We start from the raw sequence: 22789 nt of genomic DNA on the forward strand, positions 1-22789 counted from the left end.
GTTAAAAAAACTAAATAAAACCAGTCTAGTAAAAAATACTACCACAATTTGACCAGCTAAATATTTCATATTAAAGCAAAGTGTTTTTGCAATGTGTTGGATAAGAGGTGGAATGGAGGGGGATGCTAGTTGGTCAAAGGCCTTTCATTAGGCCGCTGCTCAGGTTCAAGTTGGGTGGAGCTGAGCGTTTCCTGATCGACTCAATGCGAAAAGGTGAAGTTTTGTCCTGCCTCTAACAAACCGAGCAGGAGAGTGAGGGAAGGCCCAGTTTGTCTAATAACAGAAATGCAAATGTAAATCATTGGGGTTTGGTGGCGCCAAACTGTCACCACGAATCTAGAGAGCATATTAGCATCCATTGTATTTAATGTTTCACAGCTTGGGTCTCATCTCCTGCGGCTGGTAAAATAATATTCATTATGTATTTTTTTAACAGGTGACGAGGGCCCTAATCAGGACATTTGTTCGGGCTTGGGACAAAGATTAAAGACAAAAATGGTTTTAAAGGCCGTGTTTAAAATGATAAAAAACCAGACTAAAGGGATTATCCCGATTGCCTACAAAAACACAACTCTCATTAAAACAAACCACACAAGAGAATGCAACACTTTAAAACCAGTTATTGAGGGGGCTTTGGCATTGTAAAGAACAGCCATCCTCTATTCTTAGCCCCCCACAACTGAAACAGTTATTGCAAACAGTTTGTTTCAATAGAATTCCACACTATAAACATTGCTCACAGAGATGTGCCATGTCGTAACTCAAATTGAAGCTAAAAGAGCTCAAAAAGATGGCAGCCTGTAGATTTGGAGATGAAATTTAAGCCACAGTCCTCATAATTACTAACATCTGTCCTTCCTTACAATAAACCAAGCCACAGATTTAACTGTATGGGACTGTCAGCCAGCATAACTGAATACTTCAATCGATATAAACAAAACACTTCAAATTCAATTGAATCAATAATTTATATGGAGTGCAAACAGCAATATAAAATGTTTTTTCTTAAGCCAACTTCGAGTGCATGTCTGCTGTCTTCATCAATCACGCCTGTGGACAATCATGGATCTCATCATCACAAGCAAAATAGGAAAAAACAAAACTATAAAACCACCTCGCGGTAGTATGTCCTCCACCAACAATGCAGTTTACATGCATGTCCGTCCAACACGTCATTACCTCATCATGTTAACAGGCGTTAGTGTGAAATTGTCATAATAAGCGTATGAATTCTTGAGTTATGGTGTTGGGTTTTTGTTGACGTCACAGTGACCTTTGATGACCAAAATCAAATCAGTTAATCCACGAGTCCAGATGGACTTTCGGGCCAAATAGATTCCGTCCAGGTTTCCCTGTTCATGAGAATGGACCTGGACCGACAGACAACCCAAAAACACAATGCCTCTGGCCTCAGCTATCGCTGGTGAGGAGGCAGAATACATTTGAATTCATCCACAACTGAAATAAAAGGTTTTTTTTATCTGATCTGAAGTTTAAGGCTTTTTTAAAACTCTGTTTTAATCATTTGTATCTTGTAGAAGAAAATAAAGGTGTTAATAGTTGTATTGAGACACAGGGGCTTTATAAAGAGGCCACAACAGTCAGTGTGGGTTGTACCGCTGCGTGTACCAGGAAGCCAACCACCTGCTGCAGCACCGAGTACTCTACCTGTGAACCACATTTCAAATAAAAACACCACAAACCATATCACCATCAAACGTGAGTGAGAATTAAAACCCTACTCGATCTAAGATCAACTCTTTAGTGGCAGACCCAGGATGCTTGTGTCCCTTTACCATCCAAACAATAACATACTGTTGTATGTTACATACTCTCAAATGAAAGACATTTTGAGTTAGAGTTTGAAAATATCCATCCATGCGTTTATTTCTTCTTTTTACAGTGGAGAACATGTCTCTGCTGGGATGCGATGGCATGCTGATCCGTTTCCTCCGCGGAGGCTCTGCAGTCTGTCCTCTTTCATCATGCACTACTCTGCACGTGAGCTGAGAGAAAGCGCATCTGCGGCGGCCATACCTCAGTGCACACTGCCCCCTAGTGAACACTCTGCAGAAGTGACTCCGACCTGTTGCGCTGTGGAAGCACATGACCACAGCTCGACAGCCATCTGAATGCTGAAGCAGCTGTGTGAGGAGGTGAGAGAGAAAGTCAAATGCAGAGTTAACCAATGTCAAATAATGTTAATTGTTTTTTATTCATACTCTGGCAACACTGTGCCATGAACATGAGTGTGTTTTCAAACCTTTTGCAAGAGCAATAAAGCGAGAAAGTCTGTATCTTTAGTGCACTGTGGCAAAGCTTGTGAAAGTGCGTCAGAACGCATGTTACGAACAGTAAACCTAAACAGTAAACAGCAGACATGTGTGTTAGTTAATGTACTGTACTAACGTTAATAGATCATGGTCAAAACATTGTTGTTTGGGTTATGGCAATATATAAACAATATTGTGTAATATCCAGGTCAGCATTGTTCCGTTGAAGACACGTCTATGGTCTCCGGTGTAGAGACGTTCAAAACTGGTCTAAGTCAATATGTTTTTCTAACACTTGTTTTATTTACAGATGTCCAGCTTGAAAATATGGCAGATCTCCTGAAACAGGCTCCTGTGTGGCTTTGAAAACGACATTTAAAGAAGGAAAAGGAGATTATGTTTTTATATAAAGAACATTGTTATATTGATATTGTGCTTTAATAAATACAAATGAACTGTTGCTGTGTCACTTGGTCTTTTGTCCTGTAATTGGAAACTGTTGATGTGTTATATACCCAGAAGCACTGTAAGCATTTTGGCGTTGAACGGTTAAAACACGGTGAGGTTGAATACACGGTTAAAACACGGTGAGGTTGAACACACGGTTAAAACACGGTGAAAAGTGAAAGGTTTTTAGCCGACTATTTGTAGACGTTGATTCAACGCTCACGTTTAGACCAGCTATCAACGTGATGTCCAATACTGGCTTTCAACTGATAAATGTGGATGTGGTTTCTTAGTAAGCCTCTAAATCATGATATATTAGTATTAGCACAATGTGGAGGACCAAAAATTATAGTATTGCAAATCACGTTTAAATCTGGTCTAAGCATGAACGTCTTTTCAACGTCTACAAATAGTCGGCGAAAAAACGTTCACTTTAGAACCAATTCTGAACGTCTTTTCAATGTCGAGCATACTCTTTTAACCTCTTGGAAAAATGCTCTGAAAAATGCTCACTGGGAGGCCTAACCACTGCGCAAAGACATGCAAAGAAGATGACGGCAAAGTGAGCACCTTTAAAACATTATAAAGCCAGAATCTGATGAAAGCAGGGCGGAGAACTTCCGCTTCTTTTTATTTTTCTAATGCATTTTTCCAAAAGAAAAAAAAGATGTTCAACATGTGTATCGTCTCACACACACAACTGCCCAATGACGACGGGGTGCTGTCTTGTTGAAAATAAGTGACGCTGACTGCCACAGACTGACGCTGACTGACGCAGACTGACGCTGAGTGACGCAGAGTGACGCTGAGTGACACAGAGTGACGCTGAGGTGCCAGTGCCACAAGAAGGATCTCGCTGTCTCTCGAAAATAGAGCTCTCCATCTCGTGACAGTGAAACCGATCAATGTTCGGTTCTTTTGGGTAGTTATTCATTTTGATTGAGACGACCCTAAATGTGGACAGTTTTTGGATGTCTCAATGAAGACATGAGATCATGTATTAACAGCATGGGGGACTCCTCTCATTCCTTCCCTCAGGAAAATGCCCAAAAGAGTTAATTTACATGTCGTTTTTAAGGGCTGAGAGCGTGAGGGCAGATGCATGTCATCGCATTTTAATTGTACTTTTTAATGGCAAAAAATAACTTTAACTTGGAGTGCTCACTGTGGGCCAGCCTGACCTGGAAACTGCTTGCAAGGATCAAGGATTTAGAAGTTTCCATCAAAATCTGCCAGCTGCACTATGTTTTGTTGTATCGACTTGGCTCTCGGGATGGTCACGTCAGCCGATCCAGACTGACATATCTCAATAACTATCGTCATGGATTGTCAATAACTTTGGTACAGAATATGGAATCCCAACTAGGCAACGACTAAAAATATTTAGAAAAACAGGAAAATAGATCAGAGTTCAGGAAACAACTCAAAACTGCCAATTTGTACAAAAATAATGTTGCTCAATGTATTTCAATAATATATACATAATGTAATTTACTTGTAACTACGATTTAAAAATATGAAGCAACAGTTCAACATTTTGGGAAATGCACCTATATTCACTTTCTTGCTACACGGGAAGATCAATACCACTCATGTCCGTACGATGAATATGGAGCTACCACTAGCAGCCAGTTAGCATAGCTTAGCATAAAGACTAGGAGCGGGGAAACCTCCGTCCTGACTCTGGTCACAGGTATTAAAATCATAATACCAGCACCTCTAAAGGGTTATTGTACGAACACCTTCACTGGTGGTTATGTGCAAGACCGTTTCCTGTCCAGAAGAGTGATATCAGTCTTTTAATAAAACTCTTTCAAAGAAAGCACATGAGCGCCTTACCCAAAATGACGCAAACTTTCTTTTGAATGTGTGATTCTTAACTTTTTGTCATCACAGTATTGTTGCCTCTGAAAAATTAATTGAAGGAACACACATTTGAAACATGGTAGATGAGTGGACATATGAACAAACACAAAACTACACTCCCAAAAAAATGTTTTATGGGGACTGCCTTATTTATTTCCACATACATAAAACCAGATGTGCACCGTAGCCAAAAATGCTTCTATTTACAAAAAACAAAAATCAAGATACACAAAAGAATTATGATACAACAAAAACAGAAAATCCTTCAGTAATCCGTACAACATAGCAAGTACAAACAAAACTTACTTTTAGACACCTTGTAAAACTGTTGTGCAGATTCTTTTTCTCTTACAAGGAGATAAAATGTGTGTATATTACAAAACTCAGATGCACATCAAATATGCAAGCTGCAGCCCGCATTCTCTGGGTAAAAAAAACACAAGACCTCCGACGATTCATCGATGGAACCTTGCTTTAGTCACTACACCATCACTTACCTTCAGTGCATTCAATTGAGCTATTAAACACTAATTACAAATGGAAGATGAAAATATCGGCAGTCTTTGCAAGATTTTTCTTCTGCCGAGCAAACGTACGGTGTGTGATTTCAAATTAAAGTGGATTCTTTAACTCAATCAATAAAGGATAAATCCAAACTCCTGTAGTGTGGTGGACTTACAAACGGAGAACGCCGATGTAGAACTAGTGGCCGCATCCTCCTGAAAACACAAGTTTAAAGTGTATCGAACTCGAACAACTGATGCAGGGGACACAGTCAGCCACATCTCTAACCAGAGTAGAAAATTCAGTTTCAGCACCAGAGTTCTTCCGCAGCTTTTCAGAGATCAGTTGGAACACGTCTCCGGTGATGGAGGACATGATGGGGGGTTATGTCATAGTGATGAAACTCAAACACGTCTGATTATTCAGCCACATTTCTGCCAAACAATGAAATTCTACGGTAAAGCATCCTCAATTATATTAAATTATCAAACTCAAGATGTGTGACTAAAGAAGAATGATGCTCTTTTTTTTTTACAAGTTAGTTGTTATTGTTTTGACATTTGGTAAAGAATTGGTGATGTCGGATTCAGTCAGGAAATCATTTGAGGAGCGAAGGCCAGGATGTTTCAAAGGGATAGAGACGGGCAGTGCTGCTGTAATATGAGAAATGGATTGCTAAGTGAGAGTAATTCAGCCTGTAGTTATACATCATGTAAGATACATATAGTGAACTAAATCAGAGATAATGAGAGGACTAGACACGGTCATAACTGCCCATCTATATAGCTTAAAAATACTGGCCGTACACATGCCTAGAGGTGTTTCTTTAATGTGGCAAGTTGTGTCTAATATCCAAACATGACTTTTGGGGATTTCTGTCCAACATTAACTGTCACTAATAGTGATTTTATGATGCTAAAGCCAGTGATCTCATCTTGCTTCCTAGAAGTACACTGCCCAAAAAAAAAGTAGTACTGTCACTGATCGAATGCTGAAACTGCTCACTGACATCGAGTTAAACAACTTGGTTAAAGAACATAACAAGTGTAGAACTAATATGTTGAAAACATAAGAATAAGCAAAACCTGTCTATGTCCATAAAAAGCTCAGCGTGTGTGTATTCAGAGACGTGTTGGAGTTTGATGGTAAACAAGGAGAGGAAACCCGTCAAGTACGGCGCTGGAGCCACTGGCACCAGTGTGACCAGTTCACCGCTGTTGGTCCAAAACATTTTCTCCCAGCAGTGGTCCCACATTCAAGGAACCTCCGGACTGTCTGTCAAGGATATGCAATGATTTAGGACCATCGGATGCAATGTGTTAACATTCTGGCTCTGTAGACGCCGGCGTTGTTCACCGTAATCGAGAGCAAAGAGCAGGGCGAGAAAAGTATCAGTCGGAAAAAGACATTTCGCCAATCGGTCATTGCGGAAAATAATATTAAAATCAAAAACTTCACATCACCTCCAGGCTAGAAGAAATGGTGAAATAAATTATTTTTATGCCGACACGTGCGTATTCTTGCATACGTGTTCATATGTACTGCGTGTGTTTGCCGATTGTCCGTGAGCCAGATATTTATCCCAGCAGCAGCCCAGACAGAGCGTTCAGGTCTCTCATGTACGGGTTGTCGCTGAGGATGCGGTCGATCCGCTGCTTCTGGTCGGGGAAGATGTCGTACAGCTTCCTCTTCAGCTCCGACGTCTCCCCCGGCGACCGCTGGGGAGGGGGTGAAGGCGAGAGGGAATGGGAGTGGCGGGGCAGGTGCCATTCGGGGGGACCGGAGTGGGGCCAGTGCACAGTGGGGGGGTGGGGCGTCAGGGAGGTAGGGGGCCGCGGCGTGGAGGCGGGGAGCCGAGGAGCGGAGGCGGGGGGCCGAGGAGCGGAGTGGAGGGCCTGGACGTAAAGCGGCTGCTGCTGCTGGGAGGACGGCCGGAAGTCCGGGGGTCTCAGAGGGGGAGGGATGACTGGAGCCCTCCTGACAGGGAGGAATCGAGAGAGCGGTGAGAAAACACTGCCACAACAATAATTCAACATTCATTAGCTCATCGTATCACGAGTGAAAGTATTTACATGACGTGACAAACATAAAAAGGATCGATGTCACAGGTTCCCTCTCGGCTCTAACCCAACGAACACCTGCAGCTGAAACACACCTGTTGTCTCTACGCAGGAAGATGTTGAGATGAGGTCCGTTTTTCCCCAGAGGGTCATCAGGGATCATGAAGTGGTCCTCCACAAAAGTAAACTGAAGCAACCTATCAGTGAACAGGAATGAAATATGACCGTTACACAAATGTGATTCTATTGTCGACTAATGTCTAAACGAATACAAATGTTGGCCTTAGAGGGTAAGGGCACAGAAGGAAAGCCTTTGCTTCATCTTCATCCTTAGTGCAAACTCGGAGCCGTTTTTAATGTGGACGTTTACAAGAAATAACACAAACTGCTTGCAAGTTTTCTGATGGTCAAAAATTTATCGAAACAGAAGAATAATTCCAAGTCTATTGGACATATTTCACATTATCCAACGTGGCTTCACAAGCACAGGTCTAACTAATCCGCCTGAGCTGGTCAGACTAGTCTGACCAGGAATTAACCAGTGACGGCAGCATCACGTCGAATGGGGGACACAGGTTAAACCTGTAGAGCGTTTTAAACCAGTTGTCCTAATAATATCCATTTCTCATGTTTTTTAAAATGTTAAATCAAAATGAAATTACAGAAAATTACAGTTCATTAAATGTTTTGTATTTCATATGACTCAAACAAAAACCTATCTATGCATTAGGTCTACATATCAGTCCAACAACCCTTCTAAGTCTTGTTCCCCACGTCATCGTCAATGTGCTCTTTGGGTTCTGTTTGCTCTTCCTTTAAGAGCAACAGGAATGGTAGTAAATGTAAATAAACTGCCAGTAAATAGTAACCGACGCCCTTAACATTTGTAAGCCAGCTGGCGGTCTGCCTCGCTGGACTTTCCAGTACCCCGGAGAGGCGAATGACTGACGGAGCTGCTGTGTATACGTAGCACACAATCACCTCTCTTGAATGATCTTGCGCCAGGTGTCCGAGGTGTCGACAAAGTCCCTCAGGTTGTCATTGGTTACGATGATCCCGTCTGTTTTGTCTGCGAGGTGGAGCAGGAACCTAACACAGAGAGAGTGTGTGTGTGTGAGTGTGTAGATTAGACACTCTGGATTTTCCCTTCGCTCAAAGGTCAGACGCTCGTTCACGGCTCACACAAGAGGTGAATCCACCGGTGGAGGATTGCTGAGTCAGGATGACTTTTACGTTAATCTTTACAAACCCTGAACACAAATGACCCATTATATCTGGGAGAACATGTATATATTTGCTAGGGGTGTAACGGTATGCGTACTCTTATTGAACCGTTCGGTACGAGGCTCACGGTTCGGTACGCACGACGAACAGAATACGTTTGAAAAAAAATAAAAATATAAAAATATATATATATATTTTTAAAAACCTTTATTTAACCAGGTAGTCCCATTGAGATTAAAAATCTCTTTTGCAAGATGTAAGTAACAATACAAGATGTAAGCAAGATGTAAGTAACAATACAAGATGTAAGTAACAATACTACATAACATTAAGGAGCAGTTTGTTTTTTATGCTTATGTGTTGCTAAGAAGACACCCCAGAAGATGGGTCACTCAGGTATAGTTCCATCATTGTTCAAAGTCAAAGAATGACTTCATGATGTTAGTTGTAATGAATAAATATATTTTAAAATAAAGTACATTTCTCTGGCATTTATAGTTTTCTACTGTACCGAAACGTACCGAACCGTGGCTCCACTGTATTGTACCAAACCCAACCGTGGATTTTGTGAACCGTTACACCCCTACTATGTGCTGATCAATTTTAAGGTCCTGAGAGATCTGGCTTTCAAAACTCACAATCAGGGTTCAATTACAGAGCAGTTATTGCAGAATTTTGACTCATATTACACCACTTTTGGACTGTTGAATCTGTCCGCTAGTTAATAAGCTTACTCATCTCTATCATGCAAATACAGTGTGACTGTAGTTGGTGACGGGTGAGGTGAGAGTAAGGGACTCGGTGTTAAAATGCTTCATTTCACTGCTTAGGAAGAGATACGTTCATAAGGGAACAGAAAGATAACGGAGCGGTTCAATGCCAGAGTCTGCTGTGTCTACATGTCGCTGTCTGGATGTAAAGAACTCAAGATTGGTGGACTCTCTCCTCTAAGAAGTTGGATTTCATCAAAGGTTTAAGAAAAGTGTGTGTGTAGGTGTGTGTGTGTACCTGTCGTCATGTGAGCATATCCTCTGGCCACACACCTCTCTGGAGGGAGTGAAGGAGAGCAGTCGCAGGTCTTCTAGCTGGTTTAGAAAATGCTGCTCTGTAATAAGATAACAATAATTCTATTCATATTACATGATAATAAAAATGGGAAAGGAAGAAAACACAGACAATTTGTTTAGAAGGGTTTAACCCACAGCAAAGGGCACCTTCAAGTGTCTAAAATTGTCTAGTTTCTTTCACAAGGTCTGAAATGAATATGTATGAAATGATATTACATTTCCACATTTAACAGGATACGGTAACATGTAAAAGAATGTGTAACTGAACACAAGTGTATAAAAAAAAAAAAGAAGTCTATACCACTTTTTAAACACAGCTTAAAGCTCAAAGTCGGCACTTAAACCTGCTAATCACGGTTTCATTAGAGCCCCAAACAATGAGAAGCACATCACTCTTCTGCTTCTTCAGGACAGCGCTGTACGGACATGTGTACCTGTTGTGAATCGGTCTCTTTTCTGACGCCACTGGGGGACGAAGACGGTGATCTCCCGGTGACCCAGCCTCCAGAAGGTCTCCACAGCCAGCGCTATTCCTCGACAGGAGAAGAAGCGGTGAAGGCCGTGCCTGGAGAGGTGCCGAGGAAGAGGAGAGGGACACGGTGAGATGAAGGAACATGTGGATGCCGTGAGCCACCACCTCAGTTTGTGGTGCCACAAACATCTCTGGCCTTATATCACTATAAAAATAACATTTCAATTAAAATGAAATGCGGGCGAAAAGGGAAAAGGGAGCACTGGCGTATTGGCAGAGAGTACGAGTTGAGGTGCCAGAATTGTAAGTGTCCATCTCTACATACTACATCCTCACAAGTCAATGATGTTCTAATGATGCGTTCACACTACGAGCGACAAAGCGACAAAAAAGTCCAAGCGTGGCTCAGCCGAGTCACCGCTGAAGTATTGTTCAAGCGCCTGCAGTTATGTGTAAAACCTACGGGCATCGTTGAATCTGAATAAAAGAAGAAAAACACGAAGAAAGTAAGGAAGTGCTGCAAATATCAGGTCTTATTGATGCGACCAAGTAAAAGAAATGAAGAATATTTAACATATTAGCAGGTCAGCACTGACTGTCAAACTGGTTTTCAATAGTCTCCCCTGCAAACAGGAATAATGGCAGTTGTTTTAGTTGTACTCAATACAAATAAGCAGCCACACACACGCACACTGCACGTCAACAATCTGGGTCAGCTGATGGTGTGAGATGCAGTGTGTGTGTGTTTGGGTCTGTACGCTCACGTCAGACAGTTGTAATACAACAAATGGGTCGTTAGGACAGAAAACCGCAAAACATCACAACCAACAAACACCAACAGCGATAAGAAACTCCCTGAGAGCAGGAAGCTGGCTGCGGCAAGCCACAGCTTCAAAACATTGGTGACGTCCTCTGCAAAGATTTGTTTTCAAATGTTTTTAAAGAGATATAGATATAAACCGTACACACATATACACACACACATTATTCTTTATCTGATGGTCTCAGGTGTGTGTGTGTGTGTTAAAGGACAGACTGCCTCAAAACCCTTCCATCTTTCTGACAGTGATAATCATTCAAGCTATTGGGGAAATCTACATGGCAACAGAATTCTTTTTGACTGTGCATTAAATCTGACTCAAGACCGAACGGCCAGCTAGATGTAAGAAGTCCCGAGTCCAAAAAGTCAAAGTAGTGCTGGAGGAGCATTTGGCAAACTGACGTTCTGAGAGAAATGATTACAACACTGTTCCGATAGGTCAAACTGAGCCTTATGAATGGAGCTTCTGTTCACCCTGTTTTTGTCATGTGCATTTCTGTCACTATGGTAACTTCCCTTTGCTCTGGGTTACTAACTTGATCATCAATCTGGCCTCACGTGAGCTGTGGTGAAGCAGAGACGCACAGCCAACGGTCTGTGTGGCTGCCTGTGACACACAACATATTTAGCAGGTCTCCAGCAAAGTGACGTTGGTCCGCCACCGTCGCACAAACAAAAACAAAGATGTACTTTCCACTCACTGTCGCAGTGCACGGAACAGATTACAAACTTATTTTGTGTGACATCGCATTGCGCGCACGCACGCACGCACGCACACACACACACACACACACACACACACACACACACACACACACACACACACACACACACACACACACACACACACACACACACACACACACACACACACACACACACACACACACACACACACACACACACACACACACACACACGGGAAGTTCCATTGATGAAGGACACCAGAGCAGGAAGAGATAATGCAGACAGTAAAATCACCGTGGAAGCCGGGACATCATTTTGAAGCAGTTGTGGCCTTTTGCTTCCAATAAAAATAAACAAAACGGGAAGAAAACGGAACACGACAAACAACTGGTTTCATGTGATCCGTGAAAACATTTCCAATATTTTCTAGTCTTGGGTGCTGCGGTTTAACAGGCTACCAGACGTATAACCGTGCCTCCGTCTTTGCATGACCTCATAAAAACAACAATGGTATCATCTCATCCCTTATGACAGATGTGAAGTCAAAGGTTTCTGTTCAGGCTATGTTCAGTCCTCTGGAGAGGAGGCAGGAGGACTGCAGGGAGGAGGGAGGGAGAGTGGGAGAGACAGAACTGAGCCCAAAAAGAAGCGGTCGCAAAACAGAGAAGTCAAGACGAAGTCAAGACGAAGTCAAGACGAAGTCAAGACGAAGTCAAGACGAAGTCAAGACGAAGTCAAGACGAAGTCAAGACGAAGTCAAGACGAAGTCAAGACGAAGTCAAGACGAAGTCAAGACGAAGTCAAGACGAAGTCAAGACGAAGTCAAGACGAAGTCAAGACGAAGTCAAGACGAAGTCAAGACGAAGTCAAGACGAAGTCAAGACGAAGTCAAGACGAAGTCAAGACGAAGTCAAGACGAAGTCAAGACGAAGTCACCCGGCGTTAACAGACTGTGATGATCAGCAGAGAGTGATACAAACAATCCTTCCGTTGTTGCATAATTTCTGGATAATACAGACAGAGTTTTACTAGAAAAAGCCTTTCTTCCCAAAAATACCCCGTAGTACTCCCCCCACCACCACACACACTTATCAAATCATATTGATACTGCTTTCGCTCTGCCGGGTTCACACACACACACACACACACACAAAAAGGTGATGAGTAACAACATTGTGTGAATCCGTGGGCTAAGTTTTGGTGCACCCACTCAATAAGGGTTGTAGCTGCGGCCTACGCACCCGAACAGGTGGCTCATTTAGATTCAGAGTATGACTGAGAGCGTGGGTGTGTAGCCTTAACTGATGACGATGTTGATGGGAAGGGTGATGGCTTCATGTGTAAAAGGAAAAAACGTGGTGCACATACTACAGGTGTGGCATTACAACTGTCATCTAAGTTGTTATGCAGGTTCTGATGGTGCTTTTTGAACAGCTGGCCCAACATTTTAAAACTATTTCATATCCACGTCACACAGTAATGAAGTGCAAATATATACGAGAACATCATAAACAAATGCAACTCGAAATGTGCACTCAGTAGAGTGAGGATCTCCGCCAGGTGTGTCTGCAACGACCGCTGCTGTATTTTGTGACTGAATGAACACGACCCACAATTGGCTAACCTCCCGCCTCGACACAAAAGGCCTCTCGTGCATCGTGAAACACACAAAGTCAAACAACTAAAACAAGCAATCGCCTCAAAGTCGTATAAGACTCATCACACAATGTGCGTATACTGGTAGTTCCGATAGCCGTCAGCCAAACACACCGGCTAAAACAGTAAAAGTGAGCCGACGGAGATAATAGTAACATAAATAAAGATGAACATCATGACATTATTATTTTTCTCACGTCAACATTCTACTTCAGATCTGGTTCTAAATGTTCTTGTATTTTTTACTTTACTTTAAGAATGTCGGGCTTCAAGACAGAAAAGTCTTAACGTACCAGAAGTGACACCAATATGCTGTGAGCTGGACTAATATTATGTGCACTGCGCACGCACTGCGCACGCACGCACGCACGCACGCACTGCGCACCCACGCACACACACGAAGGTTTCTAATCGGTATGCAGCTTCCACGACACACTGTTATTTAATACATCCCTTTAAAATGTCCTTCTCATGTATCAATGCACGCGCAGAGCCTGCTGTATGCCAGCGCAGTGTGTTTCTGGCTTCATATTTGCTTGTGTGTGTGGTGCAGACTCACGCCATAGCCACGTTGCTGCCGTCTATGATGATGTGCCTGAGCTCCGGACGTCCCGGCTCATTCGGCAACTTCAGAGCGTAGGGAGTCCGCAGCGACTGATTGAAACGAGCGAAACCGGTCACCGGGGGCGCGGGGGGGTCGTTCGCAGGAGGGGTCCTGGCTCCGACCCCGTGGAACCCCATGTGGCCGATGGTCTGATAGGGAGAGGCCGAGGGCCGGGGGATGGACTGAGCCGACTGAGCAGGAAAACAGAAGAAATGACTTGTAAAATAACAGAAAGACAAGGAGGCATCAAGGTTGGTCAAACACATTTCAATGGAATAAAAATCTGTATTCAGACAGGTTAGACAAAACACATTGATTCATACTGGTTTTTTTGTCCCTCTTTGTATAAGACAATTAAATATTATTGTCTTATTTTGTTTCATGGTTTATCAGTTTCATCCAGAAGTAAAACTGGTTCTTTAAACATCTAGTCTACAACCAGAAATGAGGAATGTAAGCTAACCCTAACCGTATACTAGAATTGTGCGGTTAATGTTGAGTGAGTTTGCGTTGTAACTTTTCGCATCACACTCAATTTAAATGAAACTAAATGATTGGGTCGTGATTGGCTTCTAAACAAGTTGTTCTTGTAGAACTCATCTTGATCTCAAATAGACATTTGAAGGAGAGAAACTCTGCACATCGTTCTGCACAGTGAAGATCAAACAGCCAAGAGAAGTAACGAAAAAGCCAAACGCATTCATGAGTGGACTTGAAGGTAATACCTACAATGGGGGTCGGTGTTAAGGAGGTGGTGGTGCCCGTGAACCACTGAGGCGTGCTGCGCAGCGCCGTCACAGTCTCAACTTTCACTGCTCCCCCCAACGTCTGAGTCCCGCCCCTCGACAGGTAGTCCCTGTGCGAGGCACTGCCCCCTCCCCGCGCTAAGTAGTCTGTTCTGGATCCGGACTGGGTGTCCAGGTGTGGCACTGTCATCATCCGGGATGTCCGACTATCCGCTGTTCTGCTGTTCATGAGCACGTCGTCGTCGTCGTCGTCGATGGTAATAACCTCGTAGTTTCCTGCGCCTCCTTGAGCACTAGAGCTCCTCTTGATGGTGATGGCCTGAAATGAGATTGGATAGGGTTTGCTTGTTGTTCATTTGGGAGCGAAACAGAGTGCATTATAATGTGGCCCATTGCGTTTCAAAAATCTGTGGGAGTTTAGATACGAGAGCTGGAAATGTGATGTGGGCTGGTGGATTAAATGTGGATTTCACAGCTGAGAGCAGGTACTGAGGTGAAGAACGTTATATTTGCTGAAATGTATCATGAAAAGAAGCAAAAAAACCTTTACACCTAGTCAGGGACATAAAAATTGAGATTTGGTCTTTCCCTCGCCCCATGGTCCAAGGGTGTCGCTTGAATTTGGGTGGTTTATCAGATGGGGGGGGGGGGGGGGGGTTGAACTGAGAAGCAACATTCTTTTCAGTTTTTTAAAGGGCGTTACCTGCTGAGTGCTGGTCTCGCTGCTGCTGCACTGCCTCCGATGCCCCAGACCGCTGCTTCTGCCTCCGTGCTGGTTGGGCTTAATGTTTACTTTAGACCGGCCCTGGTCCACCAACGCTCTGCTCAGCTCGCGCTCCTTCTCTCGGAATCGAGAGACCAGAGAGGAGGAGGAGGAGGCTGAGGATGAGGAGGGAGCGTCTGGAGGGCACACGGAGTTAAAGCGTCTTTCTTTTTCCCCTCCGTTTGAACCCTCTTCACAACGTTTGGTTTCCTCAACGATCTTCTCCAGAACGAGGAAGGTATCTTCCGTCTGTCCCGTCTCCTTGACGATGCGCTCCACCACTTCCTGCTGGTAACCCATGGTTCTGAAGAAAAAGAGTTTCAACGTTGTTTAATTTACAGGAAGAGAGGTGTTGAGGACGGGTTTAATATTTGTAATACTCATACATGCCCATATGCACACTGAAAGAGTTATATGGTAGCTGTTCTTGCCCATACTGGCTGCCTTCCTAACGCTTCCTCACAGTTCTACAGTAAAGGTCCCGTCCCACTCCAACAGAAGATACTCCTGCCCCGTCTCATCCCGTTCTTATTCATATTAGAACTGCATCTTTAGATATAAAAACTGACCTAGTGTAGTTGTGATTCCCGTCCCGCCCACTCCTATTGACATTTTTGTTTCCCGGTCTTATCCCGGTCACGTGATGAATAGGGAAGTTGACTCCAATCCCGAGTTAATCCCACAGGAAAAAAAATCCCTGAAAAATTTGAAATATGAAAGAACTTTCCAAAGCTACAGCCTTGTTTTGTCACTATCCTACCACTGCTGCTCAGCAGGGAAATACAGTTGATTTACTAACTCGGCACAGAAATTGGACTGTGGGGTTTTGAGCCCCACCTCTTACATTGAAATCCCATTCCATTACGAAGGTATGTCTTCATGACCAGTATGGACAGGAGGAACAGCAAAAGTTCCGTCTTTCCATGCACATATGGGATTATGAGCACGGTTTTAATACAGACTTAAAATATGAAAACCTTTCCTTTAAACACACCGTTATCTAGAACCCCGTATAGGCCGACACAAAACCACAAATAAAGAATGTAAATACAAAATCCCCATGTTATACTTGACGCCAACTACATATCCGGTTAACAAGGAATTCCCTGAATAGGTTTTTGCAAACATCTCAAACTATTACGACCTTTACCTGAAGAAATTGACCAAGCATCGGAGGTTGGTTTCTGGGCTGACTGCCTCCCCGTCATCTGAGACTCCTTCACTTGAGTCCAACATGAGCGCACCGGCTACTGTGTTTGCTTTTCCTGAGGAGGAGGAAGAGGAGGAGGAGAGGGAGGACGACGCCGAGGGCGTTTTGGATCTGCTACCGCCCCCCCGGCCCTCCCTGTCTCTCTGTCGCTCCCTCTCTCTCGCCCTCTCCGGCGACTCGTCCCTCCGCTCCAGGGAGTATTGTCTCTTTGTGTCGCGATTCTCGCTCTCAGAGGAGCGCCGCTTGTGCGAGGGCCGCGTGCCGTTGAGCAGAATGGCCTCGGGACCCGAGCCCATCGCTCCTGCTGCTTTACCACCTCCTCCTCCTCCGACAGATGCTGCGCCGCTCCCTTTCTCCTCAAAGCTGGTGCCGAGTATGCGGTTGGAGAGCTCCGTCACGGGAGTGCTACTCTGCGAGCGGTCCTGGTCGACCTCGGCCATGCTGGGATGCAGCGTCTGGTTGAGCTGAATCTGGGAGAGGGAACACAGCATCGCATCACCGTGGTTAAGAAGGACAGAACAAAGTTCCCCTCAAACACTCGCTCGTCCTAACCCTCACCAGCAGGAATACTCAACGTTCTCATTGGACAAGTGAGTTTAGGTTAAAACATGGATAGAACAATGTCAAGCTTTCAAAGAAACACGTCTCAAGCTTTGTTTGGTCTCAGACATGTTGAGTTTTTGGAGATGCACGTCCTGTAGAACAGGAACAGTAACAGTAACAACCTGCCTTACTTTGATTCATGTAAAAAGGTATTCTGAAGCAAAGGACAAACACTAGAATTACCGCCTCTCCTCCACTCATGTCCGTCCAAAATCATTTTATCCGAGTAGACATTTGTGTGAAATTGACATAATACAATATCAAGTCTTGAGTTATGGCTGAAGATGTGTTTTGTGACCTTTGACCACCAAATTCTAATCAGTTCAACCTTGAGACCTCGTGAATGTTTTTGCCAAATTTAAAGAAATTCGCTCAAGGTGTTGCTGAGATATCTCGTTCGCAATAACAGGATGGACGGACAACCCGAACACATAACTCCTCCGGCCACGGTTGTCGCCAGCGCGGACGCATAGAAACATTTGGGCAGGCCTGTAAAACTGCACGAGATCTTTGTGTTTCACTTTTGAAAATCAACATTTTCCATAATCATCCTGCAATCCCAAATCTACTTCGTTGAACGCAAAGATTTCTTTTTTTTTAAATCACTATTACTACCAGATCATGAACACAGGGTTTGACAGAGCAGCCTCCGAGATGCACCGTTCAGAATACTATTCCACGTCTGTTGTAAGGCGATGTTGATCTTGATGCCTGAGGACTTTCCTCGTGTTTTTGTCAGTTTCACAGGTCACTTCCACTGCTGTGAAAAAATATTATTTTGGTTTGAATGTGCCGCAGGAGAGCATCGGTGCGCAGACTATGCTGAGCATTTCATTCAGTGCTTCCAAACTCCAACCAAGCAGCACCAGCTTCTTATGGTCAGATCCAGATTTTAGTTAACCTAAGACAGTGAGCTACACCTACAAATGCATCCCAACCGACAATGAAGCGTGTCTGTTGCGAGAGTTGCAAATCTCAACTCAGTTGGAGACTCTGGAAAACGCCTACAGGCCTTGCAAAAGATTGCATCTTTTTCCTTACTGTACTTGATCCAGTTGAGCTGATCATACCACCGTTTGGAACAGCAACAGGGTTTCCCCCGAGATGACAGCCCTGCAGACGCTGGAGGAGTAAACAGGTGCTGGAGGTAAAGACGGGCTTGCGCGAGTTGTGGCCGTGGTGGTGGATGTCAAATCGGCAGTTCTAGCTTCTTTTAACTAATCAAATTCTCACTTGTTTGGGGTTTTTAGCATTTATTGCACATCCAACCAGGAGTTCTTTCAATACCTTGCTGTGGATATTTACTTTGACATGTTGATTATCTAACTTACACGCGAACACACTTTTCATTTCATTGCCATATCTGAATATTGACGAAATTCGACTCCTCGAGGCACTTGACAAACATTTTCACACACAGACGTCAAACTGATGATGCAGACTTTGTATCGGCAAATAAACTGGTGACCTCTCCGGCAAGAGCAGGAAGTAAATTCCCTTCAGTCGGGGTGAGATATGCACGTCGCTATTGTCTTGATTTGATGTATTTGAGTGAAATGAAACCAACGGAATCCTTGCACCTTAGCTGCAAAGTTACAATTACACTCCAACAACCCACAATTTGTAGATTTTTGACTGAGCTGTGGCAGAACGTCACACAGTGCCAAAGGGTTTAACATTACAGTCGATGAATTTTACTGTACATGTTCCAATACCCACTACCACACTATTAGTTTGTCCCAAAACATAGGATGTCAAATGACAAAAATACTGGCATATTCTACTACATGAGGTCTCATCTTGCAGTATGAAAGCGGACATACGAGCAAAAGCAGCAGTACGTACTTTGTCAAGGCAGCTGAAGTGTGTACGGTACGATAAGTTTTTTTAAAAGTACGCAATTTGGAAATCAGCCACTGTTTTCTAAAGTTTCTACAGTTATCCAAAGACACTCTAGTGCATTTCAGCTAGACACAGTGGTTATTGCTGTACTGTAATAAATCCTATTAGAAAAAAAAAGGTATACACTAACCAGGGAGGATGTGTTTGTGGTAGTGGGGCTATGAGCCAGTCCCAGTAACTCTTCCTTGAGGGCACTGGGCAGCAGAAGAAGCTCCATAGTGTACTTGTCATCCCTTTCCTCCACAAAGGACTTGAACGCTCGCTTCACTGTGGGCTCTGTGTCACTCGGCAGACTTCGCTTTTCCTGGATACAGCACAAACACAGATTTTCAATGGGACTAGGAAAGTTGCTGTGAAGCCTTCTGCACCACTAGATTGACGGTACATTAACAGTCCTCTGTGCACTTAAAAGAAATGTCCGTCCCACAACTGGACTGAACGACTGTATAGTAAAACCACAGATCATTAGAAACCCCTACCTGGAATAGTGCTACGAATTGCTGAACTCTGCTCTGGGCCATCACTACGGGTTCAGCCCGGCCCAACAACCGCAGGCGGCCCGGCTCAGGCACCACGACTTCGGCACTTGTGTCGCGTATGAGCCTTTCCAGGAAGAGGCCCCGGGCCCCAGCAAAAATACAGTGCATGTCCACCGGGTACCTCTCTTCTTTCTGTAGCTCTGGGTCACAGAGTCCTCGAACATATTCCTGCATGACAAGGAGAGGAAAATGCTGTGATTATATAGGACTGTGTTGTTTTTTGCAACTCCACAAACAAACTCTGAAAAAAACACACACGCTCGCTGATAAAAGGAACAAACAGAAGCCAAACAGGGCTCCTACGATACAAGAATTTTAGTGACACATCCTTCTAAAAATCTATCTGGGATTTCAGCAAAATTCTGAAGAAAGCACGTTAGGCAAAATGAAATATATCCATTTATTTTACAGGATTAGTGGAAAAATTGCTTGTACGTGCTCTCTCTCAGTTCATGAGCACACACAAACGCCCACGCAACTCGCTGTAGAGCAGTGGAGCTGACACACGCTGAAACTTAACACCTGTCATTGATTCAGGGAATCTCCTGGCTGTGGGAAATGTACGGATGAATCATCCGCAGGTGGGTGCGGTTACTTCCTAACAGATACTGTGTCACATGTCTTTAGCAATAACGTGTAAAATTACTGAGAATGAATGTAAAATGACTCAACGATGACGCAGAAAGAAAGGACGTCAGACTTGAAAGAGGAGCAGCTCACAAATATTTGAGTGTGGCTTTTGAAATCGAATAACCAATGAAATGAGTCTGGATTCTGAGGAGGTGCGGCCCTCTGCAATAACCACCAAATGGGCTGCGATATTGTAGCTGAAATAAAACTATTAATAGAAATATGGTTTTTAGTTTAGTTGACATTTTTGGAGGCAAAAGTCAGTGTTAAAGTCAGTGTACTTTTTAAGATGTTTAAGAGTACTGCAGCATGTATTACTGTATGTATGCCATGCTATTTTGCCTTATAGCTTTATGTACAACTTTCACCATTAATTGTATTAAACAGCAGCACACAGACAGGCGTCTGCCCGTTACAAGCAGAGTGCTAAAGGAATGGAAAAAAAAGGTTAACATTTGTCTATTGACAGTTAGAGAGAGTTCTGTTCTGTTCAGACATTTTACAGCTATGGAGGCGAAACAGAGTGGCTGTATGTTAGCTGTATTTGGAGATTTGCCTCAAGGAATCAACATTCAAGGAATCAACATTCAAGTTCAAATTCAAACCGTTAAACCAAAGTGACTAATTGTACAGAAACTCCCTCTGTTTAGTCAAAGCAACAACAAAAAAACAAACACTATAAAGCAATTCATGACATATTCAAGAATAAAAAGCAAACACTTGGCTGCCAGCCATTGATCAATTTACAATTAAACTGAATACAGCCAGTCACAAACTGTATTGCGCATTCTAAAATTCAAGCAGATAGCTTTTTATCGCCAGTGTGTGTGAGAAGCAGCTTCAAACTGTGGCAAATTATTAAAAGAGAAAGTAACAAAACTGAACTATTTTTCAATCACACGCAGCGTTTTTTTCCCACGGGTCAAGTGATGCAAACTGGTGAAACTACATTACAAGAAACGGTTGTCATGGGAATAATGGCAGTGATTTCCCAACTAGAGGAAGCACCACTTTAGTATGGTTGGGCAGGAAACCATTTATGACTCCTGTGTCATTCTTATCATGACTTGAACAGACTGACAGCAAAGTTACCATTTCCACAGCACACTCTCGGTTGACTGGCAGAGCTTGGAACAGCTGGTTCTGGGGGGGGGGGGGGGACCCATGACACAAGATGCAGAAGTGTGACAGATGTATGGGAAGTCACTCAGGGATAAATAAATGCCACAGATGCCGACAGCTGTTTTGCATATGCAAGTGTAGTGTATAATCTCTAAATGCGGTGCAGGTCCAGCTGCCTTTCTAAAATTGACTGTTGTTGTTTGGTTCACCTTTTTGGTGGAAAGTATGCATTTACAAATTAGGGTTGTATAACTGATACAAGCACAATACACTGTCCTTGATATCAACATGCTCACAATAAAAGAAATTCCAACTGAGAAAGAAAATCATACAATATGTTGTAATCTCCCCAAAATGGCTAACAAACTGTGCATGTAACAAACCGCAAGAAGTCTTAAGGCAAACAACAACAAACAAATGCAACACGTAAACAGAAACATTTTGAAACTGAAATGACGTATTTATGTCCAAGGGTGTGACTCATGACATCATTGCTTCTTTGTTAACTGATGGCCAGTGACGATAACAAAATAAAATGTCATGACATCTTCGACCTGACACCACAATGTTAAAAGTGAGGTTTTACATTGGGAGCGTTATGACTACTGTCGCTGTCAGTGAATATCTGATCTAAACAAGGGGTGGTTGATATTATGTCAAGGAAACACAGTTTGTACTGCGGATGTGGTGTCTAAAAAGGTAGTCATTGATTAACTGTATCTCGGGCTACAACAACAGCCTGTATAGACCAGCAAAACCCAAACAAAACAGAAGATATCTTCGCCATACCTAGTCTGAACACGGCATCATCTCCCAGCTCTGGCGTTATAACAGTTAACATTCTGGTGAGATGTGTGGCTAAAGAGCCGAGAGGTGCCAATCAAGGAACACTGATACACCTGTTCATGAGCCACAAACAGGCAGACATTGAGCGGTACTGCCAGTCTGGTGGTTATTTGGTCTTATCGTTAGATAAAATACAAACAAACAACAATAACTCCGTGTCGCAGTGGGCTCTTATCGATCGGTTTAGGAGGACCTCACCTTTGCCTTAGACACGTCGTCTCTGATCCCTCGGAGCTGCAGCCATATCTGCCGTGATGTTTTGCTGCCGTGCGGCTGTCCCGTGTGGTCCAACAGACCGATAATGGTGAATGTTACTTTAAAAACCTGCTCCACTCGAGGCTTGGCACACTTCAGCTCATCTTCTTTCTCCTCTAGCACCGTAAACTCGTCCACAGTGGGGCCCTCTAGCTGCAGCCTCCCGGCTGACGCAGGGAGCCTGCTGGCCGGCTGCTCGGCGCACGTTAGATCGGTGACTCGTCTCATTCCGAGTAGAGGCCGCGTTGTTGACATTCCGCCTCTCAGTCTGACCGTCGCTCCCGACACCGACGCTTCAATATTCAAACCTCTCGGCGCTGTTGGGAGCCTTTGGTGTTTTCATGGTATATTTTGGTGTGTAGTCCAGAGCAACGAGGCGACGTTTACGGTGTCTAACGACATGAACACAGAGGTAGAGCTAGCTTATTAACTCGGAAGCCCCGAATGACGTATCCGGAAAGTCCCAGTGATTGCGTCATCAAAACACGACAAT

The 22789-nt window shown here is 43.7% G+C and overlaps 1 protein-coding gene across 1 annotated transcript; it reads right to left on the bottom strand.

Annotated features, from left to right (window-relative positions):
- Nucleotides 1–4712: 4712 nt before the first annotated feature.
- n4bp1 (nedd4 binding protein 1) lies at nucleotides 4713–22563 on the bottom strand. The gene is made up of 12 exons (XM_079266868.1): nucleotides 22240–22563; nucleotides 19384–19611; nucleotides 19035–19208; nucleotides 16340–16869; nucleotides 15130–15493; nucleotides 14410–14745; nucleotides 13636–13871; nucleotides 9876–10006; nucleotides 9383–9479; nucleotides 8132–8239; nucleotides 7246–7347; nucleotides 4713–7067 (listed from the first exon to the last, which is right to left on the bottom strand). Exons 1-12 carry the CDS (start codon nucleotides 22549–22551, stop codon nucleotides 6668–6670), a joined length of 3018 nt encoding a protein of 1005 aa, XP_079122994.1. The 5' UTR covers nucleotides 22552–22563; the 3' UTR covers nucleotides 4713–6667.
- Nucleotides 22564–22789: the final 226 nt, after the last annotated feature.

Source organism: Melanostigma gelatinosum (genome assembly GCF_949748355.1).
Source record: "Melanostigma gelatinosum genome assembly, chromosome: 1".
Taxonomy (NCBI): domain Eukaryota; kingdom Metazoa; phylum Chordata; class Actinopteri; order Perciformes; family Zoarcidae; genus Melanostigma; species Melanostigma gelatinosum.